Source organism: Pristiophorus japonicus, unplaced genomic scaffold (assembly GCF_044704955.1).
Source record: "Pristiophorus japonicus isolate sPriJap1 unplaced genomic scaffold, sPriJap1.hap1 HAP1_SCAFFOLD_2070, whole genome shotgun sequence".
Lineage (NCBI taxonomy): Eukaryota > Metazoa > Chordata > Chondrichthyes > Pristiophoridae > Pristiophorus > Pristiophorus japonicus.
The window spans coordinates 5,018-22,934 of NW_027251768.1; the positions used below are offsets into that span (position 1 = coordinate 5,018).

At 45.0% G+C, this 17,917-nt stretch overlaps 1 protein-coding gene across 1 annotated transcript in view; it reads right to left on the bottom strand.

The window, feature by feature from the left end:
- Positions 1-2,119: 2,119 nt before the first annotated feature.
- Positions 2,120-17,917, bottom strand: part of LOC139244968 (iron-responsive element-binding protein 2-like) — a 29,908-nt gene continuing 14,110 nt past the window's right edge. The window contains exons 2-7 of the mRNA XM_070871070.1: positions 10,300-10,392; positions 8,457-8,622; positions 7,386-7,523; positions 6,065-6,286; positions 4,976-5,045; positions 2,120-2,650 (exon numbers count right to left, since the gene is read on the bottom strand). Of these exons, the coding sequence (XP_070727171.1) occupies positions 2,405-2,650; positions 4,976-5,045; positions 6,065-6,286; positions 7,386-7,523; positions 8,457-8,622; positions 10,300-10,392 (935 nt within the window). The 3' untranslated portion in view covers positions 2,120-2,404. The remainder of the gene's footprint in view (positions 2,651-4,975; positions 5,046-6,064; positions 6,287-7,385; positions 7,524-8,456; positions 8,623-10,299; positions 10,393-17,917) is intronic.

A 17,917-nucleotide genomic window follows, 5' to 3' on the forward strand; every position in this document is an offset into this window, starting at 1 on the left:
CATATTTAATAAGAATGTGAAATCAAGCTAAAGATGGATTACCTTTCCACCATTGTCCCTGGGCCAATATCCTGGACTTCTGTTCAATGTTCCCTCTAATATTTTTTTGGGGCTGCGCAGCCCGTTAAAGGGGCGGATCGGCCCATTCAAAATTCTGTGCATGGATGGCTTCTCCATTTAAAAGCCGGTGAGCCAGTTGCTCGGGACCTCCCGAGCGCTGCATGGCCATGCAGCTTAATGGGAACATTGGTTCTGTACCTCATCATCATCATAGGTAGTCCCTCGAAATCGAGGAAGACTTGCTTCCACTCCAAAAGTGAGTTCTCAGGTGGCTGTACAGTCCAATATGGGAATTACAGTCCCTGTCACAGGTGGGACAGACAGTCATTGAAGGAAAGGGAGGGTGGGACAGGTTTGCTGCACACTCCTTCCGCTGCCTGCGCTTGGTGTCTGCATGCTCTCGGCGACGAGACTCGAGGTGCTCAGCGCCCTCCCGGATGCTCTTCCCCCACTTAGGGTGGTCTTTGGCCAGGGACTCCCAGGTGTCGGTGGGGATGTTGCACTTTATCAAGGAGGCTTTGAGGGTGTCCTTGAAACTTTTCCTCTGCCCATCTGGGGCTCGCTTGCCGTGTAGGAGTTCCGAGTAGAGCACTTGCTTCGTGTAATGCAATGTGGCCCGCCCATCGTAGCAGCACTATTTCGCGGACTGTAGGTTCAAGAAGGTTCACCTGCTACAGCAATTAGGGATGGGCAGTAAATACGCTCTTTCCAACGTCACCCACATCTCCAAAAAAAAGGATTCCGAATGCAGAACTGGACTTCTGAATATTGGATGAGGTTCTAAACTGGCTCCAAATTTACCGCTGCTGAGGGCTACAGAAGCAGCATCTTGCCTCAGTTGCGAGTTTAAGGTCCTTTTAACTTTGTTTTGGGTAAAAGGAAAGAGATTTCACAGGAAAATCTTCTGAAGCAGCCTATCTCTCTCATACAAGACAAAAGGATATTTTCTTTAAACTGCATAGAACAGTCATTGGGACCGCACAACTGTTATCGATTGCTCCCATGCATCATCATCATAGGCAGTCCCTCGGAATCAAGGAAGACTTGCTTCCACTCTAAAAGTGAGTTCTCAAAGGGAATCCATCTTTAGCTCAATACGAGAATTACAGTCTCTATCACAGGTGGGCCGACAGTGGCTGAAGGAAGGGGTGGGCGGGGAGGCTGGTTTGCCGCATGTTCCTTCTGCTGTCTTTATCAAGGAGGCTTTGAGAGTGTCCTTGAAACATTTCCGCTGCCCACCTGGGGCTCGAGTGTAGGAGTTCCGAGTCGAGCCACTGGAAGGATCGACACACCAACGTTAGTGTTCTCGCTCACGTCAACATCCCCAGCATCGAAGCACTGATCACACTCAACCAGCTCCGTGGGTGGGCCACATCATCCGCATGCCTGAAAGAAGACTCCCAAAGCTCCCAAGCAGTGTTGCCACAACCATCTGCTTGAAATATTCACTGAGGTATTGTGCACAAATTTACAAGCTCCAACACATAGAAATTATGCGAAGCAGCGACTGAAGAGGTTTCCTTTTACAAAGGCAGCAAGAGCCTTTCACTTTACACTGGTTTTATTTTTCGAAACAGTGACACTAAAGAAGTGAGTCATAAGAGTTGAGACTCAAGAAGTGAATGAACACATGAAGATGACACTACACACAATCACGGCCAGTTTAGCTCCTTTACATTCAGCCTCCAAACCTGGTGTCCTGTGAGGTCATGAGTGTTTCAACTAAAACATTCGGAAAACAGTTAAAAAGGTCAGTTCTAATTCATTCCAACAATTTGGGAATCGGGAACACTGATTGAGATTACCCTCTTTAAAACAAACTACAGGTTGAACCTCCCTTATCTGGAACCCTTGGGACCTGGCCTGTTCTGGATACGGGATTTTTCCGGACGAGGGGTGGTCATGCTAAATTGGATGGTACAGATACTGAGCAAGGGGATAGCGGAGCTGGCTGGCTTGGGGCTGGGAGTGCGGCAGAGAGATCATTGGGGGCGGTGGATCGCGGGGTCAGGCCAGCGATTGCGGGAGTCGGCAGCGAGGAAGGACTTCAATTTGTTCATGTCGGAGTTCTGCGCATGCGCCACCCCGGTGGCCGGGAATGGTTCCGGGCGAGGGGAGGCTCCGGGCGAGGGGAGGCGCCGGGCGAGGGAGGCGCCGGGCGAGGGAGGCGCCGGGCGAGGGAGGTTCTGGATGAGGGAGGTTCTGGATAAGGGAGGTTCAACCTGTACCATACATTAATCCAATAGTTTAAACAAATGAACTCAAAACACTGTAAATGACTAAACACAGTCCAATGTCATCAATTTCTTTTTACAGCTACTTTCAGTCAAGAAAATGCTCGCTGCTAGCTCCACGATTTAAGTGGAATAAGAGGCAATGATTGAGTGAAATACACTGCACACTTACCCCATCCTAGGATTCCGAGACCATTCACCATTGTCGTGTGAGAATCCGTGCCCACCACGCTGTCGGGGAAGAAAACCCCTCCCAGGTCAAAGACGACACGGGACAGGTATTCGAGGTTTACTTGATGCACTATTCCACTTCCTGGGGGTACCACCATCACATTCTGAAAGACTTTAGAAGCCCACTGCATCGGAAAAAATGGGGCGAGGGAGAGAAAGAGGAAAAAAAAACATTTAAAATAAAACTATACAATCCATCTCATTTTCATTATGAAGCAGTTCTACCGATATTATTTTTAGCACTCATTGTTACGTTCTTTGCTTTGGTTTGCCTCAAATTAGAATGTGTGTTTGCCTTTTCACAATTTATATCCTACTTCAGACAGCACTCTAAAATAGTGTGCTTATTTCAAACTGCTGTCGCTGCCCACTGTTGCTGTGAACTACGTTGGGAAGGTGTGAATGCAGCTCTGTACTTTTGTGAACAGGTTCTATCTATTACAGAACAGACACTAAGGAATCTTAAAACACAAACAGAGACCGCTGGAGACAGCCAGCGGGTCAGGCAGCGCCTGTGGAGAAAACAAAGATGTTGACATCTCGGATGAGATCCATTGCTTTATTCTAATAACCAGTCAGCATTACCGCGCGCTATACAGATATAGTGAAGAGAACTATTGTAAAAAGACGTGGATTTATATAGTGCCTTTCACAACCTCAGGATATCCCAAAATGCTTTACAACAACAACTTGTACTTGCATAGCACCTTTAACGTCGTAAAACGTCCCAAGGGGTTTCACAGGAGCGTTATAAGACAAAACAAATACATTTGACAACCCATCAAGTAGTTTTGAAGTGTAGTCATTGTTGTAATGTCGGAAACACGGCAGCCAATTTGCACACAGCAAGCTCCCACATATGATAATGACCAGATCATCTATTTATTCAGTGATGTTGATTGAAGGATAAATATTGGCCAGGGTCACCGGGGAGAGCTCCCTGCTCTTCTTCGAAATAGTGCCACGGGATCTTTTATGTCCACCTGAGAGCAGACTGGGCCTCAGGTTTAACGTCTCAGCTCAAAGACGGCACCTCCGACAGTGCAGCCGAGGGCTCCCTCAGTACTGCACTGGAGTGTCAGTCTAGATTTGTGCGCTCAAGTCTCTGGAGTGGGACTTGAAGCCACATATTGTGACTCAGAGGTGAGAGTGCTACCCACTGAGCCACAGCTGAATGGAATTAGGGTAAATGTCTAAATGTACCAAGGTGTAATATTCAAATTGCTTGGCTTTAAAAGACTTGTTTTATAACAAGGGTAGAATATATTTCAAAACAAACAAATAAAAATTACATTGAGTGAAGCCATGTTAAGTAACTGAGGGAATGCTGCATTGTCAGAGGTGTTATCTTTCAGATGAGATGTTAAGCTGAGTTTGTTCTCTCAGGTGATGTAAAAGATCTTATTCAAAAAAGAGCAGGGAATTCTCCCAATGTCCTGGCCAATATTCATCCCCCAACCACCACCAGCAAAACAAACTGCAGGTTATTTATCGCTTGGTGTTTGTGGGACCTTGCTGTGCGCAAATTAACTGCAGCGTTTCCTTGCATAACAGCGACTACACGTCCGAGTACAGTGGGCTATCTTGAGGACATAAAGATCTCTATATAAATGCAAGTGCTTTGTTTTCAGAATGAGCTGATTTTAAAAAGAAATTTAATCTTAAAAGCACCTCTCAAAGTTTTTGTTGCAAGCAAGCTTGGTGTGAACTTTAATTATTGCCACGCACGATCATAACCAGTTGGAGTAGACTACAGTATCTTTGTTGACATTCCCTCTTCTCTTCCTTTCTCCACCCCACTGGGTTCTGTTCGATCCTGCATTGCTGCCATACCCCTATATTCTACCTTGCACTGTATTTTCTCTCAGCACCTTAATCCTCCCCCAGGCCAAGTACTGACTGCACTATTCCAAGGGAGAGCTTAGACAAGATTACGATCACAAAGAAATGCTACATTTTTTCATTTCCTTATTTTGCTTTCGAAACAGCTCCTTTGTTTTCTCGCATCATTATTTAAAGTGGCTCTGTTGTCAGCTCTCTTTCTGTAGCACGCGTTGATACGGATTGTGTCAAACCACAGAAGCAGCCTTTAGTCATGCGATACTTCCAAGATTTGCAGTTCTGTGCTACATTGTACACAGAGAGTCATATGACTGAGTGTAGTCTGCAGGTTAGAGGCTAGGATATAATTAGAGCATTGCGCACAGACGTAATTCAGTCCCCATTTTATAGTCATGTTCTATCCTTATTATAAATATGGACATAGGAATTTAGAATGAAAACTGACTATGTAAACTTTTTAAAAGTGATAGCGCTACAGTGCCTCCGATGGGGGGGTTGTACTTAATGTGACAAGTTCACATTGGCAGTTTCCATTATAATTGTGGGCAAAGGAATTTATAATGGAAAAGCTGACAGGAAATGCAAGATTTTTTTACATGTAGACGCACCTTAAAAAACTGTAGCCGTTCCTTATTTCTGTTGAATTCGATTTCTTGGCTCCTTAATAACGTTTCTGGTCTAGAAAAGCAAAAAAAATGCTTACAATTTGTAACAACACAGCTTTTAATTTCGATTGTATTTTAAAACCTTAACCGCGGTCAAACTGCAAGAATGATGCACAAGGCGGATTATTAACTGGAACTAAAACTAAAACTTAGCCATTTGCATTTAGTTACAAATAGAAACAGGAGTAGGCCATTTAGCCCCTCTGGCCTGTTCCTCCATTCAACGAGATCATGACTGATCTGTGACCGAACTCCTCTGCCCCATATCTCTCAATACTTTTGGTTAATAAAAATCTATCAATCTCAGATTTAAAATTTAAAATTGACCCAGCATCAATTGCTGTTGGAAGAGAGTTCCAAACTTCTACCGCCCTTTGTGTGTAGAAGTGTTTCCTAATTTCACTCCTGAAAGATCTGGCTCTAATTTTTGGGCTATGACCCCTAGTTCTAGATTCCCCATCCGGCGGGAATAGTTTCTCTCTATCTACTCGATCAGTTCCCCTTAATGTCTTGAAAACATTGATCAAATCACCCCTTCCTCTTCTAAATTCCAGGGAAAGAAACCCTAGTTTGTGTAATTTAACGCTTGAAGTCCAGGTATCATTCTGGTAAATCTACTCTGCACTCCCTCCAAGGCCAATATATCCTTCCTAAGGTGTGGTATCAAGAACTGAGCACAGTACTCCAGGATGTGGTCTCACAGGGCTTTGTATAGTAGTATTACTTCTACCCCTTGTATTCTAGCCCTCTAGATATAAAGGCCAGATTCCATTAGCCTTTTTGATTTTGTATACATTGAAAGGTAAAAGAGACAGGCAAGAAACATTTTCATTCATGTTCTAAATCTTTCTCCGCCTTCGCTTTCTCTCAACCAAGACAAACAGGGCACATTATTGAAATAGTACAAAATTAGAATCTAGACTACAAAGCAACAACCAATGTCCACACCAACTTCAGAAAAGAGTCTCTTTCTGGGCTTCCATAAAAAACATACTAAGCAGCACCGAGTGCAAGCAGAAGAAAAGGTCATACTCGGCCACAGGTTGCAGGTGGAAAGGACAAAGCAAGGGTGTGTTCTCGATCTCGGCGCTGTGTTTTCCTGAGGACGCGGAGCCCGCTTCACTGTGGCACGTACTCACACAGCTGCGGGAGCTTCGACACGGCGATGCTTTCGGCGCTAGCTTAATGCTAGAAGTTCTAGTCGCTGCTCCAGAGCCGTCACCTCCACCGGGATTTGGGGCGTTTTGTATGGCACTGCACAAAAACAGAAAGCCAGAGGTACAATTACAGACCTCACGGATAAAACGTCACGTTTGCAAAATAAAGCTGTATATGCGAGTTATTCTTTGGTCCACTTCGAACAGCTAGAGCAGAATTGTCTTTTGGTCCGGTTCAATTCTAATTTATCGAACCAGTAAATGTGCAACTTACTGCTGCAATAAGTTAGCCGTTTCAAAGTTTGTCTACAGCACAGTAGTTGTCAAACTCTTGTTCGGGGACGCATTGTATACCGACACTGCTATACTTATAAAGGAAATACTTGCAGGGCTACGGGGAAAGAGCAGGGGAGTGGGACTAATTAGATAACTCTTACAAAGAGCCGACACAGGCATGGTGGACCGAATGGCCTCCTGAGTTCTATGATATCATGAATTTTCCCAGGACCCTGCGCTCTACTTGCTGAAAAAGACATTAAGTCCAATGGTAAAACATTGCTGTCACTACAGAACGTATGTTATCTGCACATGGCAATAGGCATAATATGCCAGTGAGTCAGTAAGTACCAAAAATGTCTGAAATTGGATGATCCTCTTGAATTTCCTCATAATCCAGGAATCTCAGTTTGAGAACCTATTCTGCAGCAGAATAGAATCATAAAATCTTACAGCACAGGAGGCAGCCATTCGGCCCATCATACCTGTGCATGATGGCCCATCATGGGTGTCTAATTAGTCCCGCTCCCCTGTTCTTTCCCCATAGCTCTGCAATTTTTGCCCCTTCCGTATTTATCCAATTCTCTTTTGAAGGTTACCACTGATTCTTCTTCAACGCCCTTTAAGGCAGTACATTCCAGATCATAATAACTCGCTGCATAAAAAAACAAAATCTATCCCTCCTCTGGCTCTTTTGCCAGTAACCTAAATTAATTGTAGTTACACTTGCAAAGGAGATGTTGTTTTGAATAACGAAATCTCTTTGGCAAGTAATGCAGAATTCATTTCGGTTGCGGTTAAATAAGTCACCTCTGAGATACAAAGTAAATGCACAGGCAAAGCATCAATGCAAAAACTGGTACAGCAATGTAAAATTCCAGCTGTTGCAAGCCAATCGTACTCATGTTTAGTTTACTTGCCTTTTGCTGTAGTCAATCTGTAGTGAATGGTCAACAATCAGATCAGTTGGACAGACGGGACTGACTTTGGTCGGGTCTCCTCCAAGTCTCTTCACTGCTTCTCGCATGGCAGCAAAATCCACCACTGCAGGAATCCCACTGGAAGAAAGTAAATAGATAGAAACAGCAGCTAGCCTCCTGTCTTTTAAGGAAGCAATCATATCGTGACTAGTATCTTCCCTGGTGTCTTGGTCAACATATAATCCTCAGCCAACACCTGAAACAGGTTATCAGATTATCCGGTCATTACCACATTGCTGGTTGCGGGAGCTTGCTGTGCGCAAATTGGTAGCCACGTTTCCTACATTATAACAGTGACTACACGTCAAAAAGAACTTTATTGGCTGTAAATACAAGTCAATACAGGTCTTTCTTTTTAATATACTGTAGTGTGGGAGGAATGGTGGAAGGGATGTACTTTGGCAGTGTAACATTAGGAAGTATAAATTGACGGAAAAAGTGGCAAGGGGATATATAACGATTCGGTATTTCTACATTTGAAGTGGGGAAAAGTCATTTTAAAAAAATTCTCTGGATGTAGACGACACTGGCAAGGCCTCATTTACTGCCCACGTTGGTTGCCCCAAGGTGGTGGTGAACCTTCTCTTTGAACAGATACAGTCCTTGTAGTAATGGGAGTTCCAGCACTGCAGCAACTCGCCAAGGCTTCTTCGACAGCATTTCCCAAACCCGTGACCTCTACCACCTAGAAGGACAAGGGCAGCAGGTGCATGGAAACACCACCACCTCCACGTTCCCCTCCAAGTCACACACCATCCTGACTTGGAAATATATTATCGTTCCTTCATCATCGCTGGGTCACAATCCTGGAACTCCCTCCCTAACAGCACTGTGGGAGTACCTTCACTACACGGACTGCAGCGGTTCAAGAAGGCTGTTCACCACCACTTTCTCGAGGGCAATTAGGGATGGGCAATAAATGCTGGCCTTGTCAGTGACGCCCACATCCCAGGAATGAATTAAAAAAAAACACCAAGTTTAAGTTTCTACCCAAACAGTTATTTGACTCACGTGAAATCTTGGAGGAGGACCCGGGCAGGCCAGAAGGGAACATCAGCTTGGTTTTGTTGGTTTTTCCAATCGAGAATAGTTAGAGCATCTTCTTTTTTTATGTGGAGCCCATCACAATTTCGAACAGCAGCCTCGAGCAGGACACGGATAGAGTACGGCAATCTCACTTTTGGAAACAAAGTTCAATTTTAAGTCACAATTCAATCAAAACCATGTGTTTAAAATGAACGATGATAAAAGGATCAATTTTATCCAACAAACATTTCTTCAGTCTTGCACTCAACTATAGTTGCATGGCATTAACTAGAAGATGCCATTTCATTAATGGTCATTTTATATACATCTCAAATATAAGGAGTTTAGCAGTGGTGTATGAAACATGCTGAGAAGGATGACATCATCATCTCATTCTTATTCAAAAGATATGATTATTTTGCTGAATGTTCCCAATCATCATTCTTTGTTTTTAGGGATGTTAACTCAGTTGTGCTTTGCCTATCTTGTGTGTTTGAAAACAAAGTAGACGGGAGGTCACTGTGGCAGAAATGCACAAGGTCACATCAGGACCAGCTCCAAATAAAATCCTACTCCCAGGGCTCTCTCTTAACTTGCAGTGATCTCAGTCCTCCCCACCTACTCTTCCTCGCTGTAATCTCCTCCAACCCCACAATCCTGCCCCTTCTCCCCCGAGATGTCTGCACTCCTCAAATTCTGCCCTCTTGAGCATCCCTGATTATAATCGCTTAACCATTGGTGGCCGTGCCTTCAGCTGCTTGGGCCCTAAGCTCTGGAACTCCCTCACTAAACTTCTCCGCCTCTCTTTCCTCCTTTAAGACGCTTCTTAAAACCTCTCTCTTTGACCAAGCTTTTGATCATCTGCCGTAATTTCTTCTTATGTGGCTCCTGTCAAATGTATTGTTTTGTCTTATAACACTGCTGTGAAGCACCTTGGGACGTTTTACTCCGTTAAAGGAGCTACATAAATATAAGTTGTTGTTCCTCTCTTAAAGGCAGTGACTGGTGCTCGAGTACAGGTCTCCAGATGTCACCATCTGTCTGGTAGCTCATGATGAGGTAGTCTCCAGTCGTCTTGGTTAACCCTTGCCACTGGACCAAGACCAAGCTCTGTCAAGCCCTTGTGGTGGCTGGTGTGCAACGGCCACCCCACGTTAAAAAAAATCCACGCACAGGCATCTTCCACCCTTCAAGGTGTAGTTCGGGACCTGGAATATTAGGTCATTCATTGAAACACCTTTGGCGTGGAAGCTTGTCATCCTCGACTCGAGGGACTGCCTTTGATGGGATGGATGATGGAGCTCATAATAGTTCATCCTATTAGGCACTCTTCCATGTGTGAACTTCCAGGAATGCTGGGCAATTTTACCCCCCCCTCCCTAGTCATGGGGTCCCAGTGCCAATTATAGCATACTGGCCAACTCAGCACACCAAGAATCAAACCTGGGAGCCCCAGGTCTGCCTGAATCAAGAATTACAGCAAACAGCACAGTTACCAACTCAGCTTTTGGAAGCTAGTCAATCGATTTAGAAGTACAAACGGCGATGAGAGAACTGCGCATGTAAAAATGCAAGTGGAGAGATATAGCTTCAAGCTTCTCACAAACCTCCGCGTCAGTCAGCACTGCTGCAGAGATGTCAAACACAACCCAGGTACTGAGGGAAGGAATGGGACCAGGAGGAAGAATAAAAAGGACTCCAGATAACCGACGAGAGGTCGCGTAGTTTTAACCCAAAATTTCACGCCATTTACAGGATACGCAGAAGTACAATCTTGCCCTCCTTCCCGTCCTCTCAAATGAAAGCGATGCTCCAAAACACATCTCACCATATCTTGGGTCGTTGAGTTTAAGAACATTGAAGTATTTCTTATCTGGACAATCTGCAGTTAATGGCTCAATTAAGTGATGGAATGGATGTTCTAAAATGAAGGGAAAAAAAAAGTTAGCATACATTATTTAACTCAGATTAGTATGTTCAATTATTAAAACCAGTAGAACACTTGTTTTCTCTGATCAATCGCTAACTTGGCTGAAGTTCAACGGGCTGACGGAGCATCAACATTCCTGGACTCTACGTAACAAACTGACTAAACAGTATTTAGTAGATTAAAAACACAGAGGTGAATGGCACAGCCAAAGCTTTGATGCAACACGGGGCTGGGCTAAACCCAGAACATCAGTGACACCATTACAAAGGTGTGGATCTCAGCAGCTCAGAATGAAAGCTTGTGATCCCATTAGGGTTAATATATTTGGGGATGTCAAAGGGAAAATGCAGTTTAGTGGAAATTCAAGGGTCCAACACTGGGTTTCTCATATCAATTACTTATTTTTAAATGGTCGGCAGACCGAAGTACAATTGTTTGTATCTCGGAGCCTCTCCAATTCGCAACCCGATCACACAGCCAATTGGAGAAGAAGGTGGATGCCCAGGTTACCAAAAATCAGAATTTACAAAATGTGTCTGTCCCATTCCAGTTAATTGTTTCATTGCAGCCAACTGACACAGCAACACCAAATCCTGCCCCGGGAATCTGTTTATCTAGACATTGCACAAAGCACATACACGTTTCCTACAAGATTCATGCTTCAGATAGTGTCAACGTGTACCAGAGCAACATTGGAGGAGCGCTACACAACCGTGTCCTACAATTCCAACGACTGAGCCCAGCAGCCGGCTGTAGATAAGCATGTTGGCATTTGAGAGAAAAGCAGACTTAAAAGGTAAAGCAGAGGGCACATCCAGTTCACCTCGGCTACAGTCCAATGTATCTTGTTTGAACAGAAGAGAACAGAATAAATGTTTTCTCGGACTTTTCAGGTTTTTGACATACCAGTGGCAAAAACAAAGCACTTCAGTTAGCAGAGAGATACACCTCTGGTTAAATCTAACTGTGCCAAACCTACCAACCTGAATTTCACTCATAGCACAAAGCAATTGGTTCTTTGGCAAACTAAGAATTAGGAAATTTTATGATACCAATGCCTCTTTAGATCTTTCTTCCCCTGTCCTTGTTCTGACCCCATCGGCACTTTAATTCTCCACTGGACTCGCACTCTGATCTCTGCCTCCTACACTGCTCGAATGAAGCTCAACGCAAGCTCGAAGTAAAACACCTTAGCAGGCACTTTATAGCCTTGCGGCTGGATTGTTGGCTCATTTACATCCCGCTGGGGCGTTAAATGCTGTTTTCAGGCTTTATGCCGGGGGTCCAGGATTTACCACCCGGGCAGAAGATTCGGCTATTGGTTGCGATTGGTGTAAAAACTTACCGCCCAGCCTCTCCCTCCGTTTTTAGCGTGATGATGACGTCGATCGTCGTGCAACGTTGTGCTAGTGCCCTGGATGGAACTTTCGGCCAAAACACCTCATTTAACGCCCGCCCCAGGAAACGGCTGAAAAAATCTGGCGTTCCCAGGGTGCGGCAGGGGGTATTGGCAGTGTATTTAAAGGACATCGAAGGTCACATTGACTACAACGGTTGCGCATGTAATGCTGTGTGAAGCTCCAACTTGCAAATTTCACTTTTATCTGCCATTACAGTGCCCTTACAACTTCAGAGAGAGAATTTAATGGGGACATTACTAGAGTATCATGCTTCATGCTATTGCCAGGCGATGTCAAGCTAGAGGAAGGACTCTTGGCCATGTCGACTCACAGATGATGAGAGGCCGAAGACATCTGGGGAGGAGGGCTTACCCTCCCCATGGGTTTACAGGCCCCAACGCTCCGACCTCCACAGCTCTCTGAGGAGCAGTGTGTGAGAAGGCTGCGCTTCCGAAAGGAAGTGCTGACAGAGATATGCCATTTTCTACATGCACGGACCACTCTGGAGGCAGCCTTCAATTCTCCCATCAACAGGTTTCTGAATTCATTGTGGTGTGCTGCATGTTGCACAGCTCGGCCATCATGAGGGGCCAGGCATTGCCAATGGGGATTGCATGCCCACCTCAGGAGGAGGAGGACGACGAAGAGGAGCCTGGCGATGCCCCCAATGGATAGCCACCTCATCCACAGGGGAGGCAGCGTGGAGATGCTGCCGGACCAAGAGTTGCACGTCACCAGCTCGTAATGGACCGGCTCCTAAATGGAGGAAACTGAGGGATGGAGCTAATACTGCACACGCTATGTGCCCCCATAAAGGCATATCTCCGGTGAACGTTGGAATGATGCACAAGACACCAATGGAAAATGAGTCATAAATTTTACTGCAACAAATTCACAACACCCCCCATCAAAATAAAACCATACAATATACAATGTTATGTTGCAGGGCAGTAAACAACAATGAAACTTCTTTACCACTGCAGTTTCAGCTCGGGAGCACAAAGTCCATTGTGTAATGCCTGACTTAACTCCAACGCTCCTCCAACTTACATTTTCACCGAAAATTTCAGTCAGAGGCGCAAACTATTTTCAGACGCTAACTTTAACGCCTCGAAATCCAAAAAGGCCAAAATCCAGCTCCTTGGGTCTGAACACTGCTCCCATTTTCTCTCGGACAGAAAATGTTGGTAATGGAGGATGGCTACACCAGAGCCACTGGGAGTGGGGGAGGTGTGGGGTGATGCTTGGGTTGAGATCCCGGATCAGTACATGACCGGTGGGGTGTTCCGCACCCCTGGGGTCTACCCACCTTTCTCCACCACACTCCTGCTCTTTGCCAGATTATCCATGCTTTCCTCCCTGCTATTCTGCTGTAACCATCTTAACCCATCGTTTGTTTCTTTATCACCTTGCATCATCACCCCTTTTGCCATTTAATCACTCCTGCCCTCCACCCTATCCTGTTTGTTCTTTATCCTGCCCCCTTTTCCCTCGCTGCGAACGTGCTAAAATGCTATTCATCTCTTCACATCTTCCAGTTCTGGTGAAAGTCAGCGACCTGAAACGTTAACTCTGTTTCTCTCTCCACAGATGCTGCCTGACCTGCTGAGTGTTTCCAGCATTTTCTAAGTTTAAGAATTAGGAAATGTTTGGGTGAGACTACAGGTCTCATACTGGCTATTTTTACATGACCCCCAACACAGCAGCAGCCAATACGTATAAAGGATTGACGTTTATAGAGTGCGTAATGTACCAGTTTCACAGGCTCTGATAGTTTTGAATGAGAACAGTGAGTTTTGGTGAGGTGCACAGTGGCAACTAAAAACTTTTACCATGAATGATAGGTATAGAGGACCAGTATAGGATACAGTCCCACTGTCTTTTTGGGGAACTACAAAATATCTGGAGTACTGTTTCCTAAAGAAAGCCTTGCATTTCTATAGCGTCTTTCATGGCCACCGGACGTCTCAAAGCGCTTTACAGCCAATGAAGTACTTTTGGAGTGTAGTCACTGTTGTAATGTGCGCAGCTAATTTGCGCACAGCAAGCTCCTACAAACAGCAATGTGATAATGACCAGATAATCTGTTTTTTGTTATGTTGATTGAGGGATAAATATTGGGCCAGGACACCGGGAATAACTCCCCTGCTTTTCTTCAAAATAGTGCCATGGGATCTTTTACATCCACCTGAGAGAGCAGATGGGGCCTCGGTTTAACGTCTCATCTGAAAGACGGCACCTCCGACAGTGCATCACTCCCTCAGCACTGCACTGGGAGTGTCAGCCTAGATTTTTCATGCTCAAGTCCCTGGAGTGGGACTTGACCCCACAACCTTCTGACTCCAAGGCGAGAGTGCTGGCCACTGAGCCAAGCTGGCACTCCAGGTAAAAGTCAAGCTGTGAGGAAGGAATTCAAAGTTGTAAAAACCGTGAACTTTTGCATAGATAAACTTTCACCGGCTAGTTTACCAAACACGATTCCTAGTTTTACTTTCGATGTTATTATTTTGGTAGCGGCTGATGAGGTAAAGAGAAAGTCTTTCGGGCCACTCTAGATACCAGTTCAAAGCAAGCTGAAAGAAGCTCTCCAGAAGCAAAACATATCAAGGTTAGTTTTAAAGTTCAGTAATATAATTAAAAACTTGTAAAAGTACAGGAAGGACGTCAGTACTGAGCAAGGACCCTGTGGCAACTTGCAAGTTGAATTAATTGGTCTCTTTCTAAAGGGAAAAAAATCTTTTGTTTTGACTGGTGTATAAATTGCAACCGAGATAGAAATATTTGTCCTTCAACTGAGGTTCATTTGACAGCTCAGCTATCGGAGAACGTTTATCTCTTTCGAACCCATGTCACTTTAGTTATGCGGTCAACTCCCGTCTAGGCCAAGCTGTTTTTTGAAAGATTTCTGCTGACAACGCTCCCTGTGAACGTGTTTGCATTTCTTCCACTGTGACAGGACTGAGCTAATTCCCGCACTAGTTGAGATTAAAAGCCCACTCTTTTAATCTGCACATACAGAACATCACACCGTATAGCTGTTTTGAAAAGATCCAGCACCAGCCAAAAGTCTTTTTGATACATGATAACGAGAATAGTCAGGGCAGAAATCCAAATCATATAGAATTCCAAATATAAATGTCACTCTATTGTATTTTTTTAAAATTTATACAAGGCGGTTCACGAGGGCAATAAATGCTGGGAAGCCCATTTCAGAGGAGCGTTAAGAGTTAACCATATCACAACCAGACCGGGTAAGAACATTAGTGAACCAGATGGGTTTATATGACAATCTGGTAGTTTCATGGGGCTAGAAATTCCTACCAGCCCACCAGCACCCGATCGCCGACCGAAAGATAGCTAAGACTGGGAAGATTATTGCCGGTGAAAACTCGCCCCCCCCACCCCCAAAAAAATATGCCGAGCGAAAAACATGGGCCTTGCACCTCCATTCCGGGCGAAAAGTGCAATTTAGGGTCAATTGGGCGAAAAATTTAAAAATCAATAAAAATTTACCCCGAGGCTGCAGGTTGGGCCTACCAGAAAAATAAAAATAATTTTTCAAAAATCAACTAAAAATTAAAAAAACATTCCCAAGACACTTTAAAACTAAATCACCTCAACACATTTGTAAAATAATGAGTAAAAAAACAATTGCTAACCTTTTTCTTGAAGAGCTACTCACCTACCGTCCAGCTCCGTCCAACTTACCTACGGGTCACCGCTCAGCCAAATATCGCGCCAGGGCGATCTGAGGACGGTGCACACTGGTGACCCGCCCCCCAACAGTACCTCGAAACCGCCGGTACACGTAACTTAGGTAAGGACATTTTCGCTCGCCTGATTACCGCCCACAATGGCCGATACCGCCTAGAAACCGGGCGGTAAGCCAGAGGAAATTTTAGCCCATAGTCACCGTTACTGATACTAGATTTTTTATTCCAGATTTATTTAATTAACTGAATTTGAATCCCCCAGTTGCCGTGGTGGGATTTGAACTCACATCTCTCGATCATTTGTCCACGTCTCTGGAATACTAGTCCAGTAACATAACAGTCGGGGTATGGTATAGTGGTTAAGTACAAAAAAACCTACATTGTTTAACACTTCAATCTAATTCATTTACTTCACATCTTTGAATCCTTTTTTTAAATTTGTTCCTGGGCTGTGGGCGTCACTGGCAAGCCCAGCATTTATTGCCCGTCCTTAATTGCCCTTGAGACAAGGCGGTGGTGAGCCGCCTTCTTGAACCGCTGCAGCCCGTGTGGTGAAGATTCTCCTGCTGTTGGGAGGGAGTTCGAGGACTGTGACCCAGCGACGATGAAGGAACAGCGATATATTTCCAAGTCAGGATGGTGTGTGACTGGGAGGGGAACGTGGAGGTGGTGGTGTTCCCATGCACCTGCTGCCCTTGTCCTTCGAGGTGGTAGAGGTCGCGGGTTTGGGAGGTGCTGCCGAAGAAGCCTTGGCGAGTTGCTGCAGTATATCTTGTAGATGGTACACACTGCAGCCACGGTGCGCCGGTGGTGGAGGGAGTGAATGTTGAAGGTGGGGGATGGGGTGCCAATCAACCGGGCTGCTTTGTCCTGGATGGTGTCAAGCATCAAGTTGTTGGAGCTGCAACTCATCATCCAGGCAAGTGGAGAGTATTCCATCACATTCCTGACTTGTGCCTTGTAGATGGTGGAAAGGCTTTGGGGAGTCAGGAGGTGAGACACTCGCTGCAGAATATCCAACCTCTGACCTGGTTCTTGTAGCCACAGTATTTATGTGGCTGGTCCAGTTAAGTTTCTGGTCAATGGATGCCGTTGAATGTCTTGGGGCGGTGGTTAGACTCTCTCGTGGGAGGTAATCTTGCCTGGTCCTTGTGTGGCGCGAATGTTACTTGCCCCTTTCAGCCCCAAGCCTGAATGCTGACCAAGTCTTGCTGCATGCGGGCATGGACTGCTTCATTATCTGAGGAGTTGTGAATTGAACTGAACACTGCACAGTCATCAGCGAATATCCCTACTTCTGACCTTATGAAGGAGGGAAGGTCATTGATGAATGACAACAATTATACAATTAAAAACATGTGATCTCTTCCCTGGGCTGGTCAGTTTTGAAGATTTTGAAACTCGACAATAAAGCTACAGACACATCAAGAAGGGCTTTAGTATAACTCTGACACAACTAACAGGGCTTTTAAAACTGTAAACACTTCAATTTTGCTTTCCTCTCCCACTCTTCCAATTCGCTCCATCATTGTTTTCTTTTTAAATAGAAAAGCTTGCATTTATATAGCGTCTTTCACCGCCTCGAAGTGCGTCAGAGCCAGTGCAGTCACTGTTGTTTATTGGGCAAAAGCTGCAGCCAACTTACGCACAGCAAGGTTCCGCACGCAGCAAGGACATAAAGTACCAGATAATCTCTTTTGGTTGAGGGATGAAGAACTCGTTGCTCGTCCTCAAATAAAGAGCCATGGGATCTTTTATGACCAGTTGAACACTTTCTCAGAACTACACTGAAGTAACAGCCTAGACTGTGTGCTCGAGGGCTGCAGTAGTGTTTGAAAGCGCAAGATAAGAAATAGGAACAGGAAGCCTACTCCGCCATTCAGTAAGATCGTGGCTGATCTGATCTTGGCCTCAACTCCACTTCCCCGCCCTCTCCCCATAACCTTCGACTCCCTTATCTCTCAAAAATCCGTCTATCTCCACTTTAAATATATTCAATGACCCAGCCTCCACAGTTCTCTGGGCACAGAATTCCAAAATCTCACGACCCTCAGAAGAAATTCCTCCTCATTTCCATTTTAAATGGGTGACCTCTTATTCTGAAACTATGCCCCCTAGTTCTAAATTCTCCTACGAGGGGAAACATCGTCTCTGCTTCTATCCTGTCAAGACCCCTCAGAATCTTATACATCTCAATAAGATCACCTCTCATTCTTCTAAACGCCAATGAGTATGGGCCCAATCTGCTCAGCCTTTCTTCATATGACAACCCCTTCATCTCAGGAATCAACCTCGAGAACCGCCAGACAGAGGCGAGTGCTCCCACTGGGCTCAGCAGCCACACAAATGTAATATGGTTCTACGTAATCCAATATATTTTCCACAAATTTTATTTTCTGGCGG